The sequence below is a fragment of the Cheilinus undulatus genome, linkage group 5, assembly GCF_018320785.1.
Source record: "Cheilinus undulatus linkage group 5, ASM1832078v1, whole genome shotgun sequence".
Classification (NCBI taxonomy): Eukaryota; Metazoa; Chordata; class Actinopteri; order Labriformes; family Labridae; genus Cheilinus; species Cheilinus undulatus.
Genome location: NC_054869.1, coordinates 31,148,532 through 31,171,993, shown reverse-complemented (window position 1 = coordinate 31,171,993; position 23,462 = coordinate 31,148,532). Strand labels below are relative to the sequence as shown.

General features: G+C 38.5%; 4 protein-coding genes across 4 annotated transcripts; all 4 read right to left on the bottom strand.

The window, feature by feature from the left end:
- Positions 1 to 2,901: 2,901 nt before the first annotated feature.
- Positions 2,902 to 4,421, bottom strand: LOC121509443 (zinc finger protein 271-like). The gene is made up of 2 exons (XM_041786821.1): positions 4,176 to 4,421; positions 2,902 to 4,047 (listed from the first exon to the last, which is right to left on the bottom strand). Exons 1-2 carry the CDS (start codon positions 4,345 to 4,347, stop codon positions 3,134 to 3,136), a joined length of 1,086 nt encoding a protein of 361 aa, XP_041642755.1. The 5' UTR covers positions 4,348 to 4,421; the 3' UTR covers positions 2,902 to 3,133.
- A 3,178-nt stretch (positions 4,422 to 7,599) lies between these two features.
- On the bottom strand, positions 7,600 to 12,576 carry LOC121509440 (zinc finger protein OZF-like). Its single transcript, XM_041786818.1, has 2 exons — positions 12,320 to 12,576; positions 7,600 to 9,144 (listed from the first exon to the last, which is right to left on the bottom strand). Exons 1-2 carry the CDS (start codon positions 12,486 to 12,488, stop codon positions 8,057 to 8,059), a joined length of 1,257 nt encoding a protein of 418 aa, XP_041642752.1. The 5' UTR covers positions 12,489 to 12,576; the 3' UTR covers positions 7,600 to 8,056.
- A 1,719-nt stretch (positions 12,577 to 14,295) lies between these two features.
- LOC121509439 (zinc finger protein 37-like) lies at positions 14,296 to 17,578 on the bottom strand. The gene is made up of 3 exons (XM_041786816.1): positions 16,865 to 17,578; positions 16,593 to 16,736; positions 14,296 to 15,712 (listed from the first exon to the last, which is right to left on the bottom strand). Exons 1-3 carry the CDS (start codon positions 17,034 to 17,036, stop codon positions 14,634 to 14,636), a joined length of 1,395 nt encoding a protein of 464 aa, XP_041642750.1. The 5' UTR covers positions 17,037 to 17,578; the 3' UTR covers positions 14,296 to 14,633.
- A 191-nt stretch (positions 17,579 to 17,769) lies between these two features.
- Positions 17,770 to 23,071, bottom strand: LOC121509441 (zinc finger protein 664-like). Its single transcript, XM_041786819.1, has 2 exons — positions 22,817 to 23,071; positions 17,770 to 20,653 (listed from the first exon to the last, which is right to left on the bottom strand). Exons 1-2 carry the CDS (start codon positions 22,986 to 22,988, stop codon positions 19,626 to 19,628), a joined length of 1,200 nt encoding a protein of 399 aa, XP_041642753.1. The 5' UTR covers positions 22,989 to 23,071; the 3' UTR covers positions 17,770 to 19,625.
- Positions 23,072 to 23,462: the final 391 nt, after the last annotated feature.

The following is a 23,462-nucleotide window of genomic DNA, read 5'->3' as shown; positions in this document are numbered from 1 at the left end:
CTCTTTAACAGGCAAAATGCATGCTCTATAGTGTTTAAGTCTCGAGATTGACTTGGCCACTCTAAAACCACTTCTTTCCTCTGATGAACTCCTTTGTTGTTTTGGCAGTGAGTTTTGGGTCATTATCTTGCTGCATGATGAAGGATCTCACAGTCAGTTTGGTTGCATCTTTCTTGAAATTGGCAGAAAAAATGTTCCTGTAGACGTCTGAGTTCATTTTGCTGCTGCCATCATGTGTTACAGCATCAGTGTTGATTAATGAGCCTGTCACAGAAGAAGACATGCAAGCCCAAGCCATGACATTACCTCCACTGTGTTTTACAGATGAGCTTGTGTTTGAGATCAGGAGCAGATCCTTTCATTCTCCAAACTTTAGTCTTTCCATCACTTTGGTAAAGGCTCATCTTTGTCTTATCAGTCCATAAAACTTTGTTCAGAAGTTTTGAGGGTGGTCTCTGTTCTTTTTGGCAAATTCCAGCCCGGCCTTCCTGTTCTTCTTGCAAATGAGGGGTTTGCATCTTCTGGTGTAGCCTCTGTACTTTTGTTCATGAAGTCTTCGTGAACAGTAGGTGGTGATACCTTCACTCTTGCCCTCTGGAGGTTGTTGCTGATGTCACTAACAGTTGTTTAATAGTCTGTCTTTACAGCTCTCACAATGTTTCTGTAGTCAATTGCTGCTGTTTTCCTTGGTCTACCCATTCAACATCTGTTACTTAATACATCAGTGGTTTCTATCTTCTTCAGGACATTCCAAATGATTGTACTGGCTATGGCTAATGTTTGTGAAATGGCTCTGATGGATCTACCATCTTCTCTCAGCTTCACAGTTGCTTGTTTTTCACTAATAGACAGCTCTCTGGTTTTCATGTTAATTACAACTCTCAACTATAAATGCAGCCTCCAAAGGCAAAACCCAAATCTGAAACTAAGCATAGACATTCAGCACTATTTATCATTTGAATAATCAATGTAATAAGACACATCTGGGCAACAAAACACACTTAACAGTCACATGTGGGAATACTTTTACTCACATTAAAACAGTTAAAACAAAGAGTGCTATCTTCAAAGTGGTTCATTGGATCCAGGTGAAAATACCTGGAAATAAAAGCTGAAATATTGATCTCTTGTCTCATATTCATCTTTTAATGTCAAACCTAAATGTATTTAATCTACAGCAAAAATAAAGGAATTGGGCCCACCATTCCAATACTTTTGGAGGGGACTGTATGCCTCATTCATTGGTACAAGCATTAAAACAACACGTGCCTTTATCCTATTATTTTAAAATATATATGCATAGGGCAGTGCGATTTTGCAAGGAGAAGAGTGTGACTGTGGCTATTCTGCCGATAGTGGGTACTCCTTTTCCATTCTGGTCCAAAGCACAGACAATGTCTTGGACTTGAACTGTAACTTCATTGTTGAATCTGAGGTTACATCAGTGAGCAACTCCTCGTCTTCAGTGCTGAGGTCATCAGCTCTGTCATGACACTGCAAACCCCCTGGAGGGGTTCACGGCCCACTTTAGGAACCACTGGCACAGGGATGGGAACAAATTTTAAACTGAACATTTACTTCTGTACAAAATTAAAACAGATTTTAAAAAAATTCTAAATTCACTGTATATAACTAGCCCATATATAAGCCAACCTGAGAGAGAAGGTGAGGAGAGACCCCTGCCAACAAAGTCAAAGTGACACTGGGTCAACATATCAGAATTTCTTTAGTTGTTCAAAGCATGTTTAACCACTGACGTTTTGCATGAGAGATAAAAAGTGAGAGACAGTGGCTGCAATCTGTGTATGAATGAATCTCCAGCTCATCTGTAACCTTCTTTCTCTTACTTGTAAACTACAAAAGCATTATTCTGTTTTTCTTGGTTAGATGTTGAAGTACATGATCATGTTTTGGGTCTTGATCCTTATTTTACTCCTTATTTTTGATCATTTAAATTTTTAACACTTAATGCATGGGGGCCTCTTAGTACTAGATTTATTTGTCAAAACTTGCAGCTAAACCAGTCTAGTTGTAGGGACAGGACCTTAGGAAATTATGGTTTAGTGTCCCCAAAATCATTTGTCAACTTGATCTACTACATTCACTTGTATCTTTTTCTTTTTTTTCTTTTGTTATAAGTACAAAAAAATTGAATGGTGCAAAGCTAGACTCCATAAGGGGGTATCCTATTCCTGGCATTTGCCTCACTACCCCTTCAAGTGCGTGACGTCATCAAGATGAAGTCTAATGGCCAAAGACTTAACACATTTCTCTTGCATTAAAATGTGTAAATAAATTGTTAAACTCGTATTAAGTATCTCCTGATTTAACTGTCAGTTATCCATCTTTTGGTCTGAGATGACTATGAGCTTTCATGATGTCAGTGAAGAGTAATTGCAGCCCTTCCTTTTTTTCCTTGTTTTTTGTTTTGTTTTGTTTTGGTTTGGTTTTTTTTATATTTCATTTTGCACCCTCTCCTATGATTCCTCCTGAGGAAGGATCTGAAATGGGCTGGGAAGTTACATGGAGGTTTTTGTCTGTTTTCTTTGGCATGAAGAATAATGAATACAAGCGTCAAAAACCATCACAGTATGCAGAGGCCACAGGTAACAGTAGCAGTTCGACTTCTCTGCTGTTTATTTTTTCCGTTTGGAGGCACTAATTTTAATGGTTGGCTTATGTTTAAAAAAATACCATCTTGGTCTCTTCTTTTATCTTTGAGCACATGGAATGGCCACAGAAGTAAAGTGGGCACAAAACTAGAATCTTTTAAAAGTACGACTGTATTTTTGTTAGCATAAAGGTCCAAACAAAGCATGTACTTTTGTGTGTCTCATCTCCCCTTTAAATTCTCTTGAATTGAATTATGAACAAAAACATAACAGAAGCATTTATTTCCAGACATTTTATTTCCTTGTGTTGTAACCTGCACTTTAAAAGACAGTTAAAGTTCGACATGTTCTCGATGAGATTTGTGGAAAAACAACTATAATCCCTTAAGATAGCTTAATGACACTGTTAAAATTTGTTCCTTCTACACAGTAAGGTGTTTCATTTCTCCTTTATAGGAAATTACAGAGATGTAACTTTAACATAAGCTGAAGCAGTTCCCATCAGTGTTGAAAACACAAGGTTATTTATCTAAGTGCAATGCTGTGTGCTTTGCCAGTTGAGATGAATCATAGTATCTTTTCCCACAAGTGTTACAAACGTAAGGCTTCTCCCCAGTGTGGGCTCTTCTTGTGTGGACTATTAAGTCGCTTCTGTACCTAAAAGGTCTCCCACATGTCTCACAAGTGTACGGCTTTTCACCTGTGTGGATCCTTATGTGCCTTTTTAAGTCTGGTGTCCGGGAAAATCTTTTCCCACAGCTGTTGCAGGAGAAAGGTTTCTCACCTGTGTGCATTTTCATGTGGTTTTTCACGAGACATTTAAGCAGGAAACCTTTTCCGCATATTTCACATGGATATGGCTTCTCACCTGAGTGGATTCTCTTGTGTCTATTTAAGTCAGGCGTTCGGGAAAAACTTTTCCCACAGATGTTGCAGGGGTATGGTCTTTCACCAGTGTGGATTCTTTGGTGTATATCGAAACTTGATTTGTGCTTAAAAACTTTTCCACATGGGTCACATTTGAAAGATTTTGTCCTTGTGTGAGTAAAACACTTAACAGAAGCCATGGCTGAGTTGTAAACATTGTTACTGTTTTCTTGATAACTCTTCTGGAGATCTGGCTCTGTAGTCTCAGGTGTCAGTGCTGTCTGGTCTTGGTACTCAGCATCATTAGAGCTTTGAGAGAAGCACTGATTGTCACTTTTCGTTTCAGGGTCACTTTTCTCACTAACAAGAGTCAACTCAAAGAATTCACTCTCCCTCTTCAGTTCACACTGCTCTCCCTCCTGACCGGTGCGCATCTCATCCTGTTCCTCTTTAATCTGCGAAGACTCTTGATCCTCCTGGTCCAGTCTGGAGTTCCTCTCCTGGTTGCAGAGCTGCTGATCAGAGAAAACCTCCTGTTCCTCCTTACAGACGTCTTGATGTAAGAGCTCTGGAGGGACGCAGAACAACAGTATTTAGACCTCCCTTTGAGGGTTAAGTGGAAAAAAGCAGACATGCAAGAAAACTATACCAGAGAATATATGATTTTTCTTAATAAAAAACTTAATTTTTACGCACCTGTCCTGTGTGATTCCCTCTCAGGTTTCCAACCATCATTAATCAGGCACCGATGACGATTGATCTCCTCTTCGTATTCGACTATAGTTCTTTCAATAACTCCGAAAATTTCTTCAGCAGCGACCGTCAGTCGCTCGTTGATAAAGTCTCTCAAATATTGAACTGAAGACATTGTTACGAAGTTATAGAGTTGGTATTTATGTACAGTAAGAATAGAGGGACATCTCACATACAGCTTCTGTTTACTTCCGCTGCCTTAGTCTTCTTTTGTTGTGACTGGCGGCTGGAAAACCAGCTAAAGGTACAATACTGCCACCTACCGACGAATGTCATTGATTAGGAGCGGAGTTGATATGGGGTTTTCTTTTTTGCCTACTCTTATTTTCAGATTAAGCAAGACAGTGATGTAGGAAATGCATGTTCCTTACAAATGTGGCACCATTTAAAAGGGAAATAAACAGGCTGTGGACAGTATTAGACTGATTGCCAAGAAGCATTGTTACAACACAGAAATAATCTACCAAACACAAATTTCCTTTCTTTCTGTAATTATGGCAATCTAGTTTTGACAACCTCAGAGTAAACGACCCCAGGTTTGGGACAAGTGTTCTAAAGAACCATTCTTCACCATAACACCACAACCCATCTGCAGCTCTGAATGAATAACAGAACTTATTGGTTTTGCACCTGACACACACTTGACACACACATCATCATTGTAACAAAAACATCTGTTGTAAGAACATAAAATAATATTTAAAAAAGATTGTTTATTTTTAGTTTATTTAGCCATGTGGATCATCTGCAATTTGTGCAGTAAAATCTTTGGCCAAATACAAAAAATTGAAATGAAAAGTACTGCAACAAAGATACTGACAGGTGTCACGTTGTCAACATGAATAAATTCTTAGCTTTATCTTTGCATGTATTTAAAAAAAAAAGTCCCTGTTAAATGCTGAAAAATGAAAAACAGATGGTAAAAAAATAGACAACCTTGTTGAAAATGAAGTTACAATACAGCAAGAAAAAGTGATCCCCCTATCACTTGAACACTGATTTGCACTGAATAAGAGAAAGCAGCCATCACTCCGCATGTGATTCAAAGTGTCATTTTAAAATCACATGAATCAAAAAAACTATCTCTGCAGAACTTGCAAATGTTAGACTTCTCACCAGCGTGCTAATCTCACAAGAACTCTCCCTTCATCACGAACTGAAAGTACGGCTAGGGGGTTTTGTGAAATAACAGCTATTAACCCGTATGGATTTTAATATGGCTATTCAACAATGACCTCCGAATGAAGGTTTTTCCACAGGTGCTACAGGGGTATGGCTTCTCACCTGTGTGTATTTTCATGTGTTCTGTCAATTTGCCTTTTGTTGTGAATGATTTACTGCATGTTCCACAAGTAAATGGCTTTTCCCCTGTATGAATTCTGTTATGCTTACTTAAATCACCTATTCTGTGTAGCTTGATGTGAGGTTGCCAAACCATATCCAGCAGTCTGCGCTGACGGTAGATTTCTTCTTCATGTTCAATGACAGTTCTTTTAAAAACTCCGAATTTTTCATCAGCAGCTGCAGTCTGTCGTTCATTGACAAACTCCCAAAACCATTCAAGTGAAGATGTTATTGTAATTTAAGTGTTAGAAAGCAAAAACAGACCGAGTCGTCCTCAAATTACTGCGTTTAAAAACGCCGCTTGTGCGTGTTTTTTTCAGCTGTGTGTCACAGTTTTCTAGCACCGACAGCGAACGTGCAGCAGGTATTTATAGTTTTTTCCTTCTGTTTTGCTCTTGTTGCAGACCGTTTTATAGCGTGTACCTCCAACAGCGTTCCATGACTGTGTAGCAGTAGCATCATATAATTTAGTGACTTTTAAATCCTGCCTGTCTCCGCCATGATAAGACCCCTTCTTTTTTCTTCCTCTCCCCTTTTCCCCAGGTGCTCTGACTTCCTCCTGAAGCCTGTCTTCCTCAGCTGCACGGTAGGCTGACTGTAATACTTAGCTTCCACATTTTCTTTAGCTTTAGTGGCACACATTTGTCACTGTTCACCTTTCACTCATACATTGTTTTATTTAATCCAGTGTGACCCCAAGTCTCATCATGGTGATAATGTATTTCATAGGTTTCATTTATTCCTTTCTGTATAGCTAACCAATTTTATCTTCAGCCAAAACACCTCATTTCCAATCATACTCAGTGACCTCTTTTCATCTCAACCCCCTTATTTGCTGGCACCCAACAAGATAGTACCGATAAAAAGTATTCACCCTTTGGATGTTTTACCCTTACTTTTAAGTGACTGCAAAAACATTTACCCCCTAAACTGACTGACTGAATTTAACAGAGCACTGGCCAAGTGGTTCTAGCAGTCTCACAATTAGTGACACAGCGATCACCTGATTGCAGCAAATGTGTCTCAAATGATTGTAATATGAAGATGCCTGAAGAAAGGTCCAGTCACTGGTTAATCAGTAGTCCTGGCTACCATTACACCATGAAGACAGAAGAACACTCCAAGCAACTCAGCAAAAAAGGGTTATTGAAGGTAAAAGTATGAGTCAGGGGATGGATCAAAAAGTATCAATTTCTGAACATCCCCAAGTTCACTTAAATCCACCATCAAGAAATGGAGGGAATACGGCACCTGCGTAAATCTGTCAAGATCAGGCCGTCCTCACAAACTGACTGTGCAAGCAAGAGGGAGGCCACCAAGACACCTGTGACTACTCTGAAGGAGCTACAAGCTTGAATAGCTGAATTTTTTATCATGTTAACATTTAACACTCACTTATACACATCAATCAATTAGTAAACCTACCAATGTTTTGCATTCAGTGAAAGAAACAGTTAAAATAGAATTAGAGATAGGTTGTTCATTTATAAGAACAATTAAGACGTGGTAAAAAAAAATGCTCACAGTTAATAAAAATGCATCTCAACTGCTGCAACAACAAGCAATGCAACTGTTTTTAAATGATAGCTCATCTCTGTGTTGGTATAAGCCGAGTACGGTGGGTGTACTCATGTAAAACAAAGTGTGGTTTAAAATATGACTTCAACAAGGCTGCAGATGGTGTAATTGTTAGGTCACTCCTCATGTATGGACACGTCTCCCAAGTGAGCAGTGAAGGTTCAAATATGACCTGTGGCTCCTTTTCTGCATGTCATTCCCCACTCTCTCTCCCTGATTTCCTACACTTTCTACTGTCCTCTCCAAATAAAAGCAAAAAGGCCTCCAAAATTAATATTTCACAATGACCCTCTGAAAAAACAAACCTTACTATGAATTAATTTATGAGGTCAGCCAAAACATCTATAACTCTTGATGAACAGAATTCTCTACAAAATTGATCTGACACTCTTTAATCATCATATAACAATGTATCCTATCAAAAAAGCACAACTGACACGTAACATTGAGTATTGTTTGTGGGATTTATTACTTCTATAAAGGCTAATTCACTGACAGCTCACTGCACTACATCTTCAGTTTGTGCAGTTTGTCAAATCTACAGCCTACTGAAAAATGTAAATGAAGTGCAAACAATCACAGAATACATAACAATACAAAGTTTATATTTATGCAGCAATAATATGGACTTGTCAGGAAGACAGTATAGTTTACTTAATAGCATTAGAGGTTTTCACAGCTTAGCAGTTTCTCAAAATTTTCTAAGATCAAGCACCACTATTGATGATCATAATGTGATAAATACTGTACTACAAATGACTACATGGGGGTTAAAAATGGAGTATATCAGTATACCAAGACAAACTGTGCCCCTCTCTCCTGAAAACTGTTTTGAATTCAATTAGAGAGGTTCAGATATCTAATGATCTAAAGCACCCGCCACCACATCTGCATAAAAATAGCTATTTGTTGTGATTTGATTTCATGTGACGTGATAAATGATACGACTCAAAGTATCTTTTCTCACAGATCGTACAAGAGTACGGCATCTCACCGGTGTGGGCTCTTCTCATGTGAATTGTCAATTTGCCACTAACCCTAAAAGATTTGCCACATGTTTTGCAAGTAAACGGCTTTTCCCCTGTATGAATTCTTATGTGGCTATTCAAGGAACTTCTACTGCCAAAGGCTTTTCCACAGGTTTCACAGGAGTGTGGCTTTTCACGTGTGTGGACGGTTCTTACGTGTTCTGTCAAGTCACTGTTTTCTCTGAAGGATTTGCCACAGATTTTGCAACCAAACTGCTTCTCACCAGTATGAATGCGAATGTGCCTCGTCAGGTGTGACCTCCAATAGAACTGTTTTCCACAAATGTTGCAGGAGTGTGGCCTCTCACCTGTGTGTGTTCTCATGTGAACTGTCAGGTTGTATTTCAATCGAAAGGATTTGCTGCATGATTTGCAGCGAAACGGCTTTTCTCCTGTATGAACTCTGTTGTGAACTTTCAACTCTGACCTCCAACAGAATTTTTTCCCACATGTGCTGCAGGAGTAACGCTTTTGGCCTGTGTGGGCTCTCATGTGAAGATTCAATAAATTGTTAAAGGCAAATTTCTTTCCACACACTTCACAAGCATATGGCTTCTCACGACCTACGTGATATTCTGATAATTTACTGCTGTGACTACTTCTTTGGTCAAATTTAATTTTTAGTATTGATTTTCCAGTTGACCCTGAGCTATCATAATGGTCTGTTTTGAAATCTTGGTTCTCAGAAACAAAAGCATGGTGAGTGAAGAGCAGTTTTTCACTTTCTAATTCTGAGTCAGCGTGCTCACTTTCCCCACTGATAACTGTCAACTCAAATTGTTCGCTCTCCTGCTTCAGTTCAAGCTTCTCTCCCTCCTGACTGGTGCAGAGTTCCTCCTGTTCCTCTTTAATCCGTGGAGGCCCTGGGTCCTTCTGATCCAGACTGGTGCTGCTCTCCTTGTTGCAGAGCTGGTCAGCAGCGACCTCCGCCTCTTCCTTACAGACATTTTGCTGCGGGAGCTCTGAAGGGAGAAAAACAAAATATGCATAGGTCAGGAAAGTGCCTCCAGTACAGATGGCACTCAGAGACCGTGCACCATCAACTGAAAGAGTTTATATATCAACATATTCAACCCTTGCACAGTCCTTAAGTCTGCAACTAGTTCACCTGTCAACAATCAGAAGACTAAATGGACCTCATTCACCATTCTTGAGAAAAAAAAAAAAAAAGTTCTTAAAACCCTCTAACGCAGTTTAAAGAAGATCCCAAATTTAACCAAAGTTTTCTTAGCTGAGATTTCTTCTTAGTAAAGAAAATCTAAAAACACTTCAGAGCACTCTTACAAACACTTAAGTGCTGATATGACAGGATAAAAAGTTTAATTTTACACATGAATGTGCTAAGTTAAGAATGAGGCAATAAAATAGAATTTTTCATTCTATTTACTGCATTTTAAGCAATTTAACTCTTTAATATAATAAAATCATACGTAAAAATAGATAACTTAAATAATGGTTATATACTAAATTAAACATGCAATGTTTGATCTTAGCTGCAAAATGTTAAATTATGAATTTAAATGTAGCACATGTGTGGGATTTTAACATTAGACACAATAAAAACTTACTTTCACTGACTGGTGTTAGTGCATCTGTGGGTATAAATGATGTTCCATCATTTTAAAGCATCAGGTTTAGAAAAAAATAATCAAATCCTATTCACTTTGAAAAAAATGACCCTCCACCTTGTTCAATATCTACTACTGGTGCTAAAAATATAATTATATCTCCTTTTTTTGGTGTGATTTTGAGTAGCACTATATCCACTTTAGTACAATTGAAGATTATTTTTAGTTTATTTGCTTCCCCTGTGACTTATGTGTGCCTTCTGTATTTGCACACTGCCCTGCAGTCTTATGCCCTTACATGGGCAGATAACACAGCCATGGTAACATTAATTTGATATTTGAATTGGCCATTTTCTCTGCTATTCTCTTCATTAGCTCACTGTCAAAACCTTGATTTATTCCAGTGTGGGGATGTATAACATAGCATTTTTTGTAAGACCTTCAACAGTTTAGATCAACTCTAAATCTTCTAAGATAATGATGCAGTTGAGAGCACAATAAACTGTCTGGAACTGCCTTTTGCCATATGAAGTAAGGGACCATCTCAAAAGTTCAATACACAACTTTACATTGCTCAATATATTTTTTTTTACATAAAATATTATGAACCCAATCATAATGTTGAATATGGTTGTCAATAACCTACTGCAACAATAATGTAAACTTAAAGGTTGTTATTTCAGGGGCACAGATGGCCTAGTGGTTCAAGGCGCACCCCATGTATGCAGTCCGTTGGAGTTCAAATCCGGCCCCTGGCGCTTTCCCACATGTCACTCCCCAGCTCTCTCATCCCTGTTTCTGATTCTATCCACCATCCTGCTCTGTCAATAAAGGAACAAGAAGCCCAACAAATAAGATTGTAATTTCACCTATTTATACATTTATTATTACATTATCTCCAAACTGCTTACAATGTGTCCTAAACAGGCTTTCACTACTTTCATAACTTCTAGTTTTCTGACAGATCTTTAACTAGTACCATAACTCCAAAAATAAATTGCCAATTATGGTACGAGTAATTCCAAGTGTTGCAAAGCAAATGCTTTATATCCGTCTTTGACATAAACATAACTTTCCTACTTGTTACCCTGTGAAGAACATTTCATTCCATAACTCTTTCATCAACATTTTCCCTTGATATTTCAGTGTTGACTTCAAGACCTTGCTTGCTCACACTGACTTAAAACTACACTTTTGTGTCTTTAATATGCTGTCACAACTTCACAGCTTTTAGTTTTTAGAGATTTTTCTTAATAAATTTCTTAATTACATTATCAAGGATATATCTAAAGTAAGCATATTTCCGAATAATGAAATGTGTATTTGACATGCTCTCACAATTTTCACAGCTGTTAGTTAAAAAACCTCTTACCACCCCTCCAATATTGTTGACCTTCTGCGTGCATTAAATATGCATATATCAAAACATCAATTTTAATAACTGTCTTTTATGAGTAAGCTGAATAAAACTGCACTTTTGATGAATTTGATATTCTCTCGAAAACCTCGCAGTTGTTGGTTTCGAGAAAAATCCATAAGCATTCACCTGAACATGATTAATCATGAATATCCTAATGCTATAGGTTGATTAGATTACATATAGTTGAATATCTCCATTTAGGGAACTAGAAACCATTCAGAAAGCTTAAAAGCTATACATTTGATAACAGCAATGCTTTCACATCACAATTTCGTAATATGCATATTAGGGCATTTTTCATCAAATAATGAAGTCACTTATGGAAAAATTGTCTAGAAACCAATAACTGTGAGCATGTGAAAGAAATACTAGAAGCAGCCTGGGGTCATTATATTTACTAAATACTAAATAATCTAATAATAACAAATAACAAAGACAAACTTTGCCTAATAAGATAGCTACTGAAATCTACATTTTGAAGTAAGCATATATAAGGCATCATCTCCCTGATAAAGGAATAAAAATATCTTGAGGGATTCTTCTAGAAATCAAAAGCTGTAAAACTTGTAAGTAAATCTCAACAGCACACAAGATGTGGTTTGACGTCAAATTATAATCATAAACGAGCAAGCCGTTAAAATGACCAAGGCAATGGTTTAATGCTAACTAAATTTAATTCTTTACAAAATTAAAATCGTGACATGTATGTAGACTAGCCTTAGGTGTTGTGTTTGTATTTTGAATTTGTACTAGAAAAACAGAAAAAGATCACTGAGGAATGGGAAGGGCTGTATTGCACTTTACAGACGGTCCCTTACTATGCCTCAGGCGGCAGGCTCCCTGGGGAGATGTTTGGTTCATTGTGTACTCAATTGCATCGTCTTCTTCGAAGATTTATCGTTAATGTAAACTGTAAGATGTCTTTCTATTCAATATATCTAATATATCCCCAAAATAGAATAAACTAAGGTTTTCACGCTGAGCTAATGAAGGGAGCAGCGTCGAACAAACGGCGAAGACAAAAATCTGGCGTCACCCAGATTTCAAAGTCTGAAAAGGCGGTGAGACATAAAAAAACACATTTACTAAGACAACGGAATAAAAATTAGGGCCTCTTTTTTGATGAATATATATACAATATTAACACACCTATCCTTTGTAACTGTATGTGAGGTTGAACGACATCCAGCAGTTTTCGCTGACGGTCGATCTCTTCTTCATACTCGATGATCGTTCGTTCAAAAACTCCGAATATTTCTTCAGCAGCAGCAGTCAGTCTCTCGTTGACAAACTCTCTCAGAAACACAACTGAAGGCATCTTGAGTATTTTATTACAATGTAAAAACTGCACTACGAGCTACGAAGCGTCTCCAAGCCTATCGCCGTTCAAAAAGCCTTATCTTGCATGTTTACTTCCGCTACGTGTCACATTATGAAGTCCCAACGGTGGACATACAGCAGGTATTCAGTTCCGCTCTCATAGATACACTTCATGCAATATTTGCAAGGATTAAATACGACCTTTAATTGAACCACAAAGGAATAATATAATCCTTTTTAACCAATAGAAGCGGTTTTGTTCAATTCTGTTAGGATTGTTCTTATTTTCATGAAAAAAATAATTAAACCTTTATTTAAACTGTAAAATCACTAAGGGTATGCCTTCATTGTAAATGATATTTGAAGTGCAATTAAATAAAAAAAAGGTTCTGAAAATAAAATAACCAAGCAGAGACAATTTTAGCTGTAAACTAATGTGCACATTATTTTTATGGACACATGGTAACAACAGCTGAGTTTTTATGAGTATTGTAAGGCCCCGGTATGTGCAGCACAAAGGTTATTGATGTGTTACCAACTTGTGTTTACTCCTGCCACTTAGAGATGAATCCACCATTCATCCTCTTCCCACCATTACTCCAACGCCCACCAATGTTCACTCATTGCAAGAAAGAATTCAAAGGATAAAGACAACTGTGGTATTCTCACAAAATGCTTTTTGCAGGATAGTTCTACAAAACATGAAAATACTAAATCCAACTATTTCAGAGAAATACTAATCTGAGTTTTCTATTCTATAAAAAAAAAAGTTAGTATAAAATTACATGACATGTTTTTCATATCAGAACTGTCAGACAGCACCCTGGATCTTTCTGCCAGAGAAAAACACAATCAGACTCATCTGTTTACAAAGACAGCTAAGTGGTACATCCAAATATATAAAACATGTTTGAAGCACATCAGCAGTTTCAAGTGCAACATATTTTTTGCCGCATGAAATTATATTGATATTCTAAAGTATAATGCAAAAATATTTAATTATACTAGTTTAATTACAACAAATATTTAGACTGTACTATTTTTTTTTATTATAACAAAGAAATTGTGCTCAGCTCAAGCAGAAAGACTGTTTCTACACATTCATTATTTAGCACTGGTTCATATCTCTTCCATCTTCCATTGTTTCGCTCTTCCTACTCCGGTGATCAGCGGATTATTAGCATTCACTCAATACTCAGCCAGTCAGATTCTGCCACAGCCTGGTTTGACCAATTGTCATGCACCTGTCATACTTCAAATCTGTCATTTTCTCTTAAATAGTCAGCCTGTTGTTTCAGTGTTGATGCTGCAGGTCTCCTCCACCCCAGCCACCTCCATTCAGTTCATCAGCACCTGGTCCAGATCCTCACGGATCTTCTGCTCATTTCATCATGCGTACCTCAGTTTCCTCCCTTAAGCCACCTCTTGTTTCCTGTTCTTGCTTCTCAGAATTCTACTCCTCATCTGATCCTGCATCCCTCATCGACACGACCACCAGTGTCTAGACTCCATGGGGGGTATCCTACCCCTGTTGTTTGCCTTACTACCCCTTCAAGTACATGAAGTCATCACAATGGAGTCCAGTCGCCAAAGACTTGGCGCACATGTGATTAAAATTTGTCAAATCATTTTTTGTCTGCCAGGTTGATACTGCACATATTGCTAGAAAGGATTGTCGTGTTGGTATACATGGACTCACCTGGACAGCACACAGCGTTTTGCTTAAACCACTGAGCCATCCATACTACTTCAATCCCAGTAACATGACTGACAAATATTCAAGAAGTGGTATAAAACCATTGATCTTATTGTAGCAGAATTTAATGGTTTTATTTTTGAGAGTTCTGAAAAAAGATACATTTAGCTGGAGTGGCTAGGTGAAGACAAGCAGAAACAAACAAAAAACGTTTTTTCACAATCCAGCTGTGGACTTTCAGTTTCAAAATTGTAAAACTCAGAGGGTACAGAAGCCAAAAAATACAGATGTAATTCCTAAATTAAATATTCATGTAAAAAACAAACTTCAAACAGCATGACTTTTGACATTAAGCCAACAGAGTTTAATTAGAAAAGGGAAACTAAGAAATCAAACGTATCAGACTTCATTGTATCCTTCATTTTGAACCCTGTTTAACATCCAAGTCTAAGTGCCAGCATGCTTGGCCCTCATATGTGTTTTCATCTGAGAGGCGTAAACAAATCGTTTCCCACAGATAGTGCAAATATGTGGCATCTCACCAGTGTGGACTCCTTTCACATGGGCTATCAAGTTACTAACAGCCGTGAAACATCTGCCGCATGCTGTACAGCGGAATGGCTTTTCACCTGTATGAGTTCTGAAGTGACATGTCAATTCTGACTCCCAGGCGAATCTTTTCCCACAGATGCTGCAAGAGTGTGGCTTATCCCCTGTGTGTGCCCTCATGTGGTTTTTCAAGCTAGAACTGAGTCTGTAAGATTTGCCACATACCTTGCAAATGAACGGCTTCTCACCTGTGTGAATTCTTATGTGATCCTTCAAGTATGACATTTTAATGAATCCTTTCCCACATATGCTACAGGAGTGTGGCGATACACCTGTGTGGGTTGCCATGTGGGCTTTCAATTTTTCATGCCACCTAAAAGCTTTTCCACACGTTTTGCAAGACAGTGGCTTTTCACCTGTGTGGGTCCTTGTGTGACGTTTCAGCAGTGAGCTGCAACTAAATACTCTCCTGCAAAAGTTGCATTTAAACGTGTCTTTACCTTCATGAATACGCAGATGTGTTTTTAACCCAGACTTAAACCTGAAAGTTTCCCCACATGTATCACATTTAAAGGAGGGTTCCCCTGTGAGAGGATTATAGTTATTTACAGATATTTCACTGCTGCGACTACCTCCTCTGTCCCTCTTGCTTTTTTCTTTTGCTTTTAATGTTCTAATTGACCCTATCTTGCCACGCTTCTTTCTTTTGGGAGCTTGGTTCTCAGCCACATCAGAGTTGTGGGGGTTAATTATTTCCAGTTCAATGCGGTCAGTTCTCTCACAAAATGACTCCAAGTGTTCACTGTCCAGCTTCAGATCAAGCTGCTCTCCCCCCTGATTGGTACAAAGTACCTCCTCTTCCTCCACAGTCTGTAGAGGTTCCAGGTCTTCTTCATACAGATTGGAGTCGCTCTCCAAGTTACAGAGCTGCTGGTCGGCGAGAAAGTCCTCCTCAGAGACGTGTCGTAATGGGAGCTCTAGAGGGACATAAAACACTAGCCATAATAGACTGTAGTGGAACATGCAAATGCATCAAGGTTTCTGTACAATTAAGTACAAGTGAACTCATCTGTTTTATAGTTTAACTATGCTGTGGATCTGCCCAATACCATCCCAACAGTGAAGCATGGTGATGGCAGCATCATGCTGTGGGGATGCTTTTCAGCAGCAGGGACTTGGAGACTGGTCAAGGTTGAGGGAAAGCTGAATGGAGCAAAGTACAGAGATATCCACAAATGTGATCCACCTCCACACCTGCAAGTTTTATCTCAGTCTAACAGAAAATTATATTGAAAAATGGGAGTTTAAAAGTTTGTGCCTCCAGTTGAGCTTTTTTCCCCCAGTTATCACATAGAAGAGCTTCTTGCACAAGGTCTCAAAGATGCTCTCATGTCATGGAACTTGGAAACCCATCCAGTGTGCATCAGCACAGATAATGGGACCAGTGTAATCAAAAGTGTCAGCCTGAAAGGGTGGACAAGACTGCAGTGTTTTGGCAATCGACTGCATCTTGAGATTGGTGAGTATTTGTGTAGGTATGCTTCACCCTTAATGAGGAAAAAAATAATCTCTTTCAATAGTGGACAATAGTAAGAATAACCGAAGAAACATTGTATAACTTTCCTTTCACAATAAAGACTGTACAGACGGGTCTTTTACAGTCATCATCATGTCACTTGATGCATCAAATGGCTGAATTAAACAGAGTAATTTAGAGGGAATTTCAAAATAGTATGATATATATTGAGCATCATGATATAGCCTAAAAATGAAGCAATATTAATTTCTGGCCATATCACCCAGCCCTGTGGTGAACTCATGTGTTCTGGTGTTTTGAAAAAGTTAACTTTGACACACCGATGGTCCAGAGTTCCTCCCGTTCCTTTTTAATCTGTGGAGGTTCTGGGTCCTGATGGTCCAGACTTGAGTTCCTCTCCTGGGTACAGGGCTGCTGGTCAGAGAACACCCCCTCCTGCTTGTAGTCATGTTGCTGTGATGGCTCTGGAGAAACGCACAGCTTCAGTATTAATATTCAACTCTGGTGCCACATGGGAAGACATAGGCCACTGCAGTCCCAGAAAATCTGAGCATCCTTAAGACACTGGGTTAAAAGGATACATGAAACTCACCTATTTTGTGTAACTTAACATGAGGTTTCCAGACCATATCCAGCAACCTGCGTTGACGATGAATCTCTTCTTCATACTCGATGATAGTTTTTGTAAAAACTCCGAATATTTCTTCAGCAGCAGCACTCAGCCGCTCGTTGACAAACTCCCTCAAACACTCGACTGAAGACATTTTTTTTCGACAACCACGCTGAAATCAAAATCCCGTCGTCTTCAAGCGACTGCGTTCAAACCGGTTTAAATACGCTGCTCGTGAATGTTTACTTCCGCTGTGTCACACTCTTTAGTGCCGCCAGTGAACGTGCTGCAGATTTGTTCCGTTTTAAAAAGATGCATTTTATATCTATAAAAAAAATATCAAGAAACGACGTGACCTCAGTTTATAAATGTCCAGGGGGATTTTATGTTCTGTGCGTCAACCTACTGGGGATTTGGTGTCCTTCAAACGTTTCTTTTTTGTGTCATGAACGGAAATAAAGCACTCCCCTACTTCGCTGCTCTTACAACACATTTCTTCCTACCCCAAATTGTTTTATCTAAATAAAGTTATTCTGGCTAAAACCATGACAACTACCTCTGCAAGCACCCATTATCACGCGGCTTTAAGTAACACGTTAGGATATCTAATTCCTGGCCGTTTATTTGTAATGTCAACAGTCCTTTTAAATGCTTAGGTTACCCAACGTGCTGTTTACAAGCTGACACAAATGGGCAAAGAAGCTCTTCTGTGTATTTAAACAGTACTAGACTTCAACACTGTGACCTTACAGATGAGGACAAAATTATTACCCCCCTGTTTTTTTAGGAACATTACATTATTTTTAGTTTGCACACAGAAACAAAATTATTTCACAAATACCAAAGACTACCTAGGTCAAAGCTTGTAAAATCAAGTCAATACTAATGTTTATCTTCCAATTTACACATAGTTTAAAAACTTCAGTGCAAAACAGTTACTATAGCCCTGTACAGGAATGGACTGAGAGGCTGTAGAGCAAGAAAAACTCCATTTATGCAGAAGAGGCACCTTTAAGTCAAAATGAAGCTCGTTAAGGACAACCTGGAGAGAGACTATGCACATTGAAATTATGTCCTTTGGCCAAATGAGACCAAACTAGAGACCTTTGGCCATAATGGCGTCACCTGTGTTTGGAGAAAGAAGGGAGAGGCACATAACCCAAAGAATATTGACCCTACAGTGAAACACAGCGGTGGGAGTATTTTGCTGTGGGGATGCTTCTGAATCTGTAGCAGGAAATCTTGTAAAGGTGGAAGGAATCATTAAGAAATAAAGAATATGTGAAGATTTTGGGGGGAAAACTCAAGCAGTCAGCAACTAAAATGGGTCTGGGTTGTCACTTTGTCTTCCAACACGACAACAACCCAAAACATACATGGTTCCTGGTAAAGAACTACCTACAGAGGACTAAAGTGGACGTGACTGACTGTCCTGCACAAAGCCCTGACTTGAATCTCATTGAAAATGTGTGGGGCAAACTGAAGATCAAGGTCCCTGCCAGAAGACCCTCAAATCTGGAGGAGCCTGAGAGGGTGGCCAAAGAATGGGTGGGCATTCCTCAGGGGATATGTCTGGGACTTAATGAAAACTACAACAAACAACTGCAGGCTGTTATCCAACAAAAAGGAGACATAACTGACTATTAGTATGGGTGTGGCTATTAAGTTAGAGGCTGGTAGTTTTTGTGAAATAATTTGTTTGTGTTCAAAGTAACATAATATTAGCATCCAAAATAAAACTAGAATGTAAGGAAAGGCTTTGTAAAAAGACTCTTGCTCCATTTAACAGCATCTGGGAAATACTTTTGTAAAGTAGAATTTTCATAGGGGGCTAATAATTTCATCCTCATCTGTATGTGTGAGCAGGAGTGTGAAATGAGATGCATGACATAAATGGTAACTACTTAGGATTTAAAATAATTATATTTAGGGATTTATCAACCAGAAGGAAACAATGTCTTTTTAAGACATGCTCCTACCAATATGAAGGCAAATATGGTATTACAATAATTTACTTAAATTTAATTAAAACAAAAGAAATAATTTCAAAAGTCTTAATTCTTGTTTGACTGTGCAAAAACAAACCATCAGAAAATATTTGAATGCTGCTTGATACAAGAATGGCTAAAATTTATTTTTAAAAAAAGCATAAACATCACAGGTTTCCCTTTTGTTACATCAGGGTGGAGGGTACGTTTTAAAACCTGAATTGTGTTTTTTAGCTGTAATGGTCTCCCTGTTCTTATAACACTCCTTCCCATTTTGGCATGTCAAATGACTAGGACTGAGTGATATGGCCTTAAAAATAAACCTCTCTTTTTTCCATACCAAACTCAATTTGATTTTAATGGATTCTCTTTCTGCTTACATCTCTTTTAGTCACCAAAATATGTGTGCACTACAGCATTGGTTCTTACCCATCTCTCCAGGCACCTTCCCAGCTGCCCACTCCATGATGCACACGGTCACCCCTGGCATCTGGACCAGCCCACCAGGTCCTGGACACCCATTATGGAGTGAGCTGGATCAGGCCTAAGAAAGTGCATCAGGTGCCCATAAAAGCATAGCTACTGTTTCATACACATACTGCTAAATCAAAGCAAGATTCTGGCATTGTCCCCGCATAAACAAACAGAAGTCTCAAATACAATCACATACTTACATTCTCTCCATGGAAAATTAATTTGATATCACATTAACTAAATAATGCTCCACACTGTCACATTTTTGTCTAAATATAAGTCTACTTGCCTATATGCAATCTCATATGCTTTTCCAGTTCAGAAGCATTAAAGAAACGTTTACTGCAGATGTCACAATTCTTCAGTTTCTCCCCAACATGAACTCTTTTCACATGAATTGTTAAATCACTACTAGTCCTAAAACTTCTGTCACAGCTTTTACAAGGGTACGGTTTTTCACCTGTATGAATTCTTACATGCCGAGTCAGCTCAGGCTTCCGGTAGAATGATCTCCCACAGGTGATGCAGTTGTACGGCTTCACCCCGGTATGCATTCTCATGTGGACTGTCAATTCACCATTATGTCTGAATTGTTTTCCACATGTTTTACATATGTACGGTTTCTCACCTGTGTGGGTTCTCATGTGGACTGTCAAGACGCCACTAAATCGGAAATCTTTCCCACAAATTTGGCAAGTATATGGCTTCTCACCTGTGTGGATTCTAAAATGATTTTTTAGCGCTGACATGCAACTGAATGTTTTCCCACATGTCTTGCAAAGATACGGCCTCCTACCTGTGTGGGCATTTGAGTGTGCCTGAAATCCAGCCTTGTGTTTAAAAGTTTTCCCACACTTGTCACATTTGAAAACCTTTTTCCCCAAATGAAATGTACAGTGACAATCTGGAAAGTTTGGGATGTATACATTGTCAGAGTGACCATTGCTTTGGTAAGGTCTATTCTTTGATTCTAGTCTTGAATTAAGAACTGATCCCGAGTCTCCATGCTGGCCTAGTCTGAGATCTTGATCAGCTAAAAGTGAGTTGTGAAAGATGAGCTGGTGGTCACTTCCTGGTTTGGGATCACTGTGTTGACTTTCCTCATAGGTAGAATTCAACATGAATTTATCAGTCTCCTCCTTCAGTTCAAGCTGCCCTCCCTCCAGACCAATGAAGAGTTCCTCCTGTTCCTCTTTAATCTGTGTAAGCTCTGGATCCTCCTGGTACAGACTGGAGCTCCTCTCCTGGTGACAGAGCTGCTGGTCTGAGAGAACCTTGTCCTGCTCACAGACATACTGCTGTGGGAGATCTGGAAGGACAGAAAAACAGAAAGTATGAAGCATATAATACAACAGTTGGTGTTCAGGCAATGTATGACAGGCTGATAAAGAGCAAAATATGGCTGGAATTTTTGACTTTTTGAATCACTACACTCTCACCAGATGCTCTAAAAAATGTACGTTAACTTCACAGCAGACTGTCTGTCCAAATAATTCTAGTTATTATTTCCGAATCAAAGAGCCAACTCTTATTCAATCCCCAAAATAAATGTTATTCAAACTAAAAAGCTGTTTGATGACCATGGGAACACAGTAGCTAGAGGGAGTACTGTATTGTTGTATAGGGGGATTATAGCAGTGATGATAGTCAGTAGGGATGTACGATACTATCAGTATACAGAGGGATGGAAAGTAACTAATTACATTTTACTCAGCATACTGTAATTTAGTAGTTTTTTAAATATACTTGTACTTTGTTGTGTGTACCTTAAAATCAGTACTTTTAATTCTACTTAGATAAGTATTAAACAGAGTAACTGCACTTTTACTTGAGTACAATGCTCTTGTACTTCTTCTACCTCTGTTGACTGTAGCACATAGCAAGGGAAGAATTCCACATCACATTCCAAAACAGTTGTTGCACACAGCAAAACTATAGTATAGTAGTAGTGCTGATATCTCAGGGTTAAACCATTCAGAGTTGATTTAACTCCTCTAGCATAACTTTAAATCCATTCTGAATGAAGCGGTCTTCAGTGTTTGAGTTACGGCTGGCTCAGACTACACAAATTCAGCCAGATTTAAGCCTAACTGCAATGTCGCAGCTCATCGTCAAAACTTGGAATCGATTTAGAGCGTCGGGAACAACAAACAGTCTTGTAGTGTGGCATAATTAACAACATGTCTATGAAGCCCCATGACCACGATTTACCAAGACTAGCATGTCAGAATTTTTCTTACATCGTCTAGTTTGACACCCTGACCTGACATCAACAACGTGAATCCCAACGTCTAATTACAGGAGAACATTTGCTCCTTATCTTTGCATCATTATTTACAGGATTAACTACTTTTTATCCACTTTTATTCCCTAAAACTAATGTATAAATTTTATTTATTTTTTTAATTTACATTACCACATGTATACCTTAGGTCCTATCTGACAGAGAGCCAGTCCATATTGTCCTTGATACATCCATACTTATTATCCATAATCCAATCCATAATTGTGTCTTATTTCCCTTTTTAACAAGCAAAAGACTGCAACTATCACTTTTTCTTTATCTATTTTTATTGTAGAGTGAAAGACTCTCTCGTAGTCTGAGGCGGCCTTTAGTTGACCGTGTTGATCCAGCAGTGTTAGTTTAACCCCTTTAAAGAGTGAACTGATCTAATCTCCGTCTATTGCAATTTAAAATCTGGGGAGATGTGTACGCAGTTTCCCATCATGCCCTGGGGCAGAGTGTTTACATGTGTTCTATGTTTTTGCCTGTTGAACACTGTTTAAAGTGTTAATCTAACTCAATATGAGTTCAATTAAAACTGTCAATTTTGCTGTATATTGTACTTTATTAGACAGGTGTGACTTTACATAAACAACCTGGTTGGAGATCTATTCTCTTGTTGTTCTGATAAAGACTGATCATAAATTTAACTATACAAGTTATCAGTAGCTACTCAGTACTTAATGTAAACTTTAAAATAGATACATTTTAATTTAATTTGAGTGGATGTATACCCTGATACTTTTATACTTAAGTACATTTTAAACAGAGTATCTGTTCTTTGCTTGAGTACAATAGTGGTGTAGTTTTTTTTTTTTACCTCTTAGTGTTGGCAGATATTTGATGCTGATGTCTTTTTCTTCATTCATCATCACTCCTTAAATTCTAAAGCATGTTTTACGGATTGAAATGTGTTTATTTTTTTATCTTCAAGATGAAGTGGTTTTTAAGGTCTGAAATTTGAGGTCTTACCTGCATTTAAGTATATGTAAATGCTGAAAATATTTTTGTAAATACTGGCATATTGGATATCGGCAAAAACCCAGTACCGTGCATCCCTAATATTCAGTACACAACAAACACGTGCTACGTTGTTGTTATACCTCAGCCAGTGTTTTAAAGTTGCATGGTTTCCGTGTAATTTATAATAATGAGAACCTGTATTGAAAACAGGATGAGTTTACACACCAATCCGGGGTAGCTTTACTTCAGGATTTAAAACGATATCCAACAATTTACGCTGACGATAGATCTCTTCTTCATACTCGACGACAGTTCTTTGAAAAACTCCAAATATTTCTTCGGCAGCAGCACTCAGTCTCTCGTTCACAAACTCTCTCAAGCTCTCGACCGAGGACATCTTCAAACCAATACACAAATTCAATAATATCCTAGGTAAGGACCACACACTTATCCGCGAGATACGAAAACAACGCCACTAGCGCACTGTGTACTTCCTGTTATTGTAACACTCGCTAAGCTCCGGCAGAAGACGTGAACTGAGGTTGCGTTCCACGTTCATGCTTGAATTTACAGTACATAAAAGCCGGCCACACACTACAGGATTTTAAGGCCAAATTGGGGCAAGATTTGCCTCCCCCGACGATCGTGGGGGCGTATCCCGAGAGGAGCCTTGTCGCAAACGACATCCCGAGTCTTTCCCATGTTTTATGATTTTTGCTTCACCTGTAACGCATGCCAGAGCTGCGTGTTGTATCGACAGACATCAGTGTTTGTTTTTGGTTACAATGTTATAATTGTAACGGCTGGAGGTGGTCTTGTGGGATACTGCAACGAAATTCTGACTGTGATATAGTAAAAATTTCGAGACATT

Excerpts from the sequence above, each read along its gene's own strand:
- LOC121509443 (XM_041786821.1), bottom strand. The coding sequence starts at position 4,347 with ATGTCTTCAGTTCAATATTTGAGAGACTTTATCAACGAGCGACTGACG. Across the intron at positions 4,048-4,175 it reads GAGGGAATCACACAGGACAG|AGCTCTTACATCAAGACGTC; the intron begins GTGCGTAAAAAT and ends GCGTCCCTCCAG.
- LOC121509440 (XM_041786818.1), bottom strand. The coding sequence starts at position 12,488 with ATGCCTTCAGTTGTGTTTCTGAGAGAGTTTGTCAACGAGAGACTGACT. Across the intron at positions 9,145-12,319 it reads CATACAGTTACAAAGGATAG|AGCTCCCGCAGCAAAATGTC; the intron begins GTGTGTTAATAT and ends TTCTCCCTTCAG.
- LOC121509439 (XM_041786816.1), bottom strand. The coding sequence starts at position 17,036 with ATGTCTTCAGTCGAGTGTTTGAGGGAGTTTGTCAACGAGCGGCTGAGT. Across the intron at positions 16,737-16,864 it reads TGTTAAGTTACACAAAATAG|AGCCATCACAGCAACATGAC; the intron begins GTGAGTTTCATG and ends GCGTTTCTCCAG. Across the intron at positions 15,713-16,592 it reads GGAGGAACTCTGGACCATCG|AGCTCCCATTACGACACGTC; the intron begins GTGTGTCAAAGT and ends ATGTCCCTCTAG.
- LOC121509441 (XM_041786819.1), bottom strand. The coding sequence starts at position 22,988 with ATGTCCTCGGTCGAGAGCTTGAGAGAGTTTGTGAACGAGAGACTGAGT. Across the intron at positions 20,654-22,816 it reads AGTAAAGCTACCCCGGATTG|ATCTCCCACAGCAGTATGTC; the intron begins GTGTGTAAACTC and ends CTGTCCTTCCAG.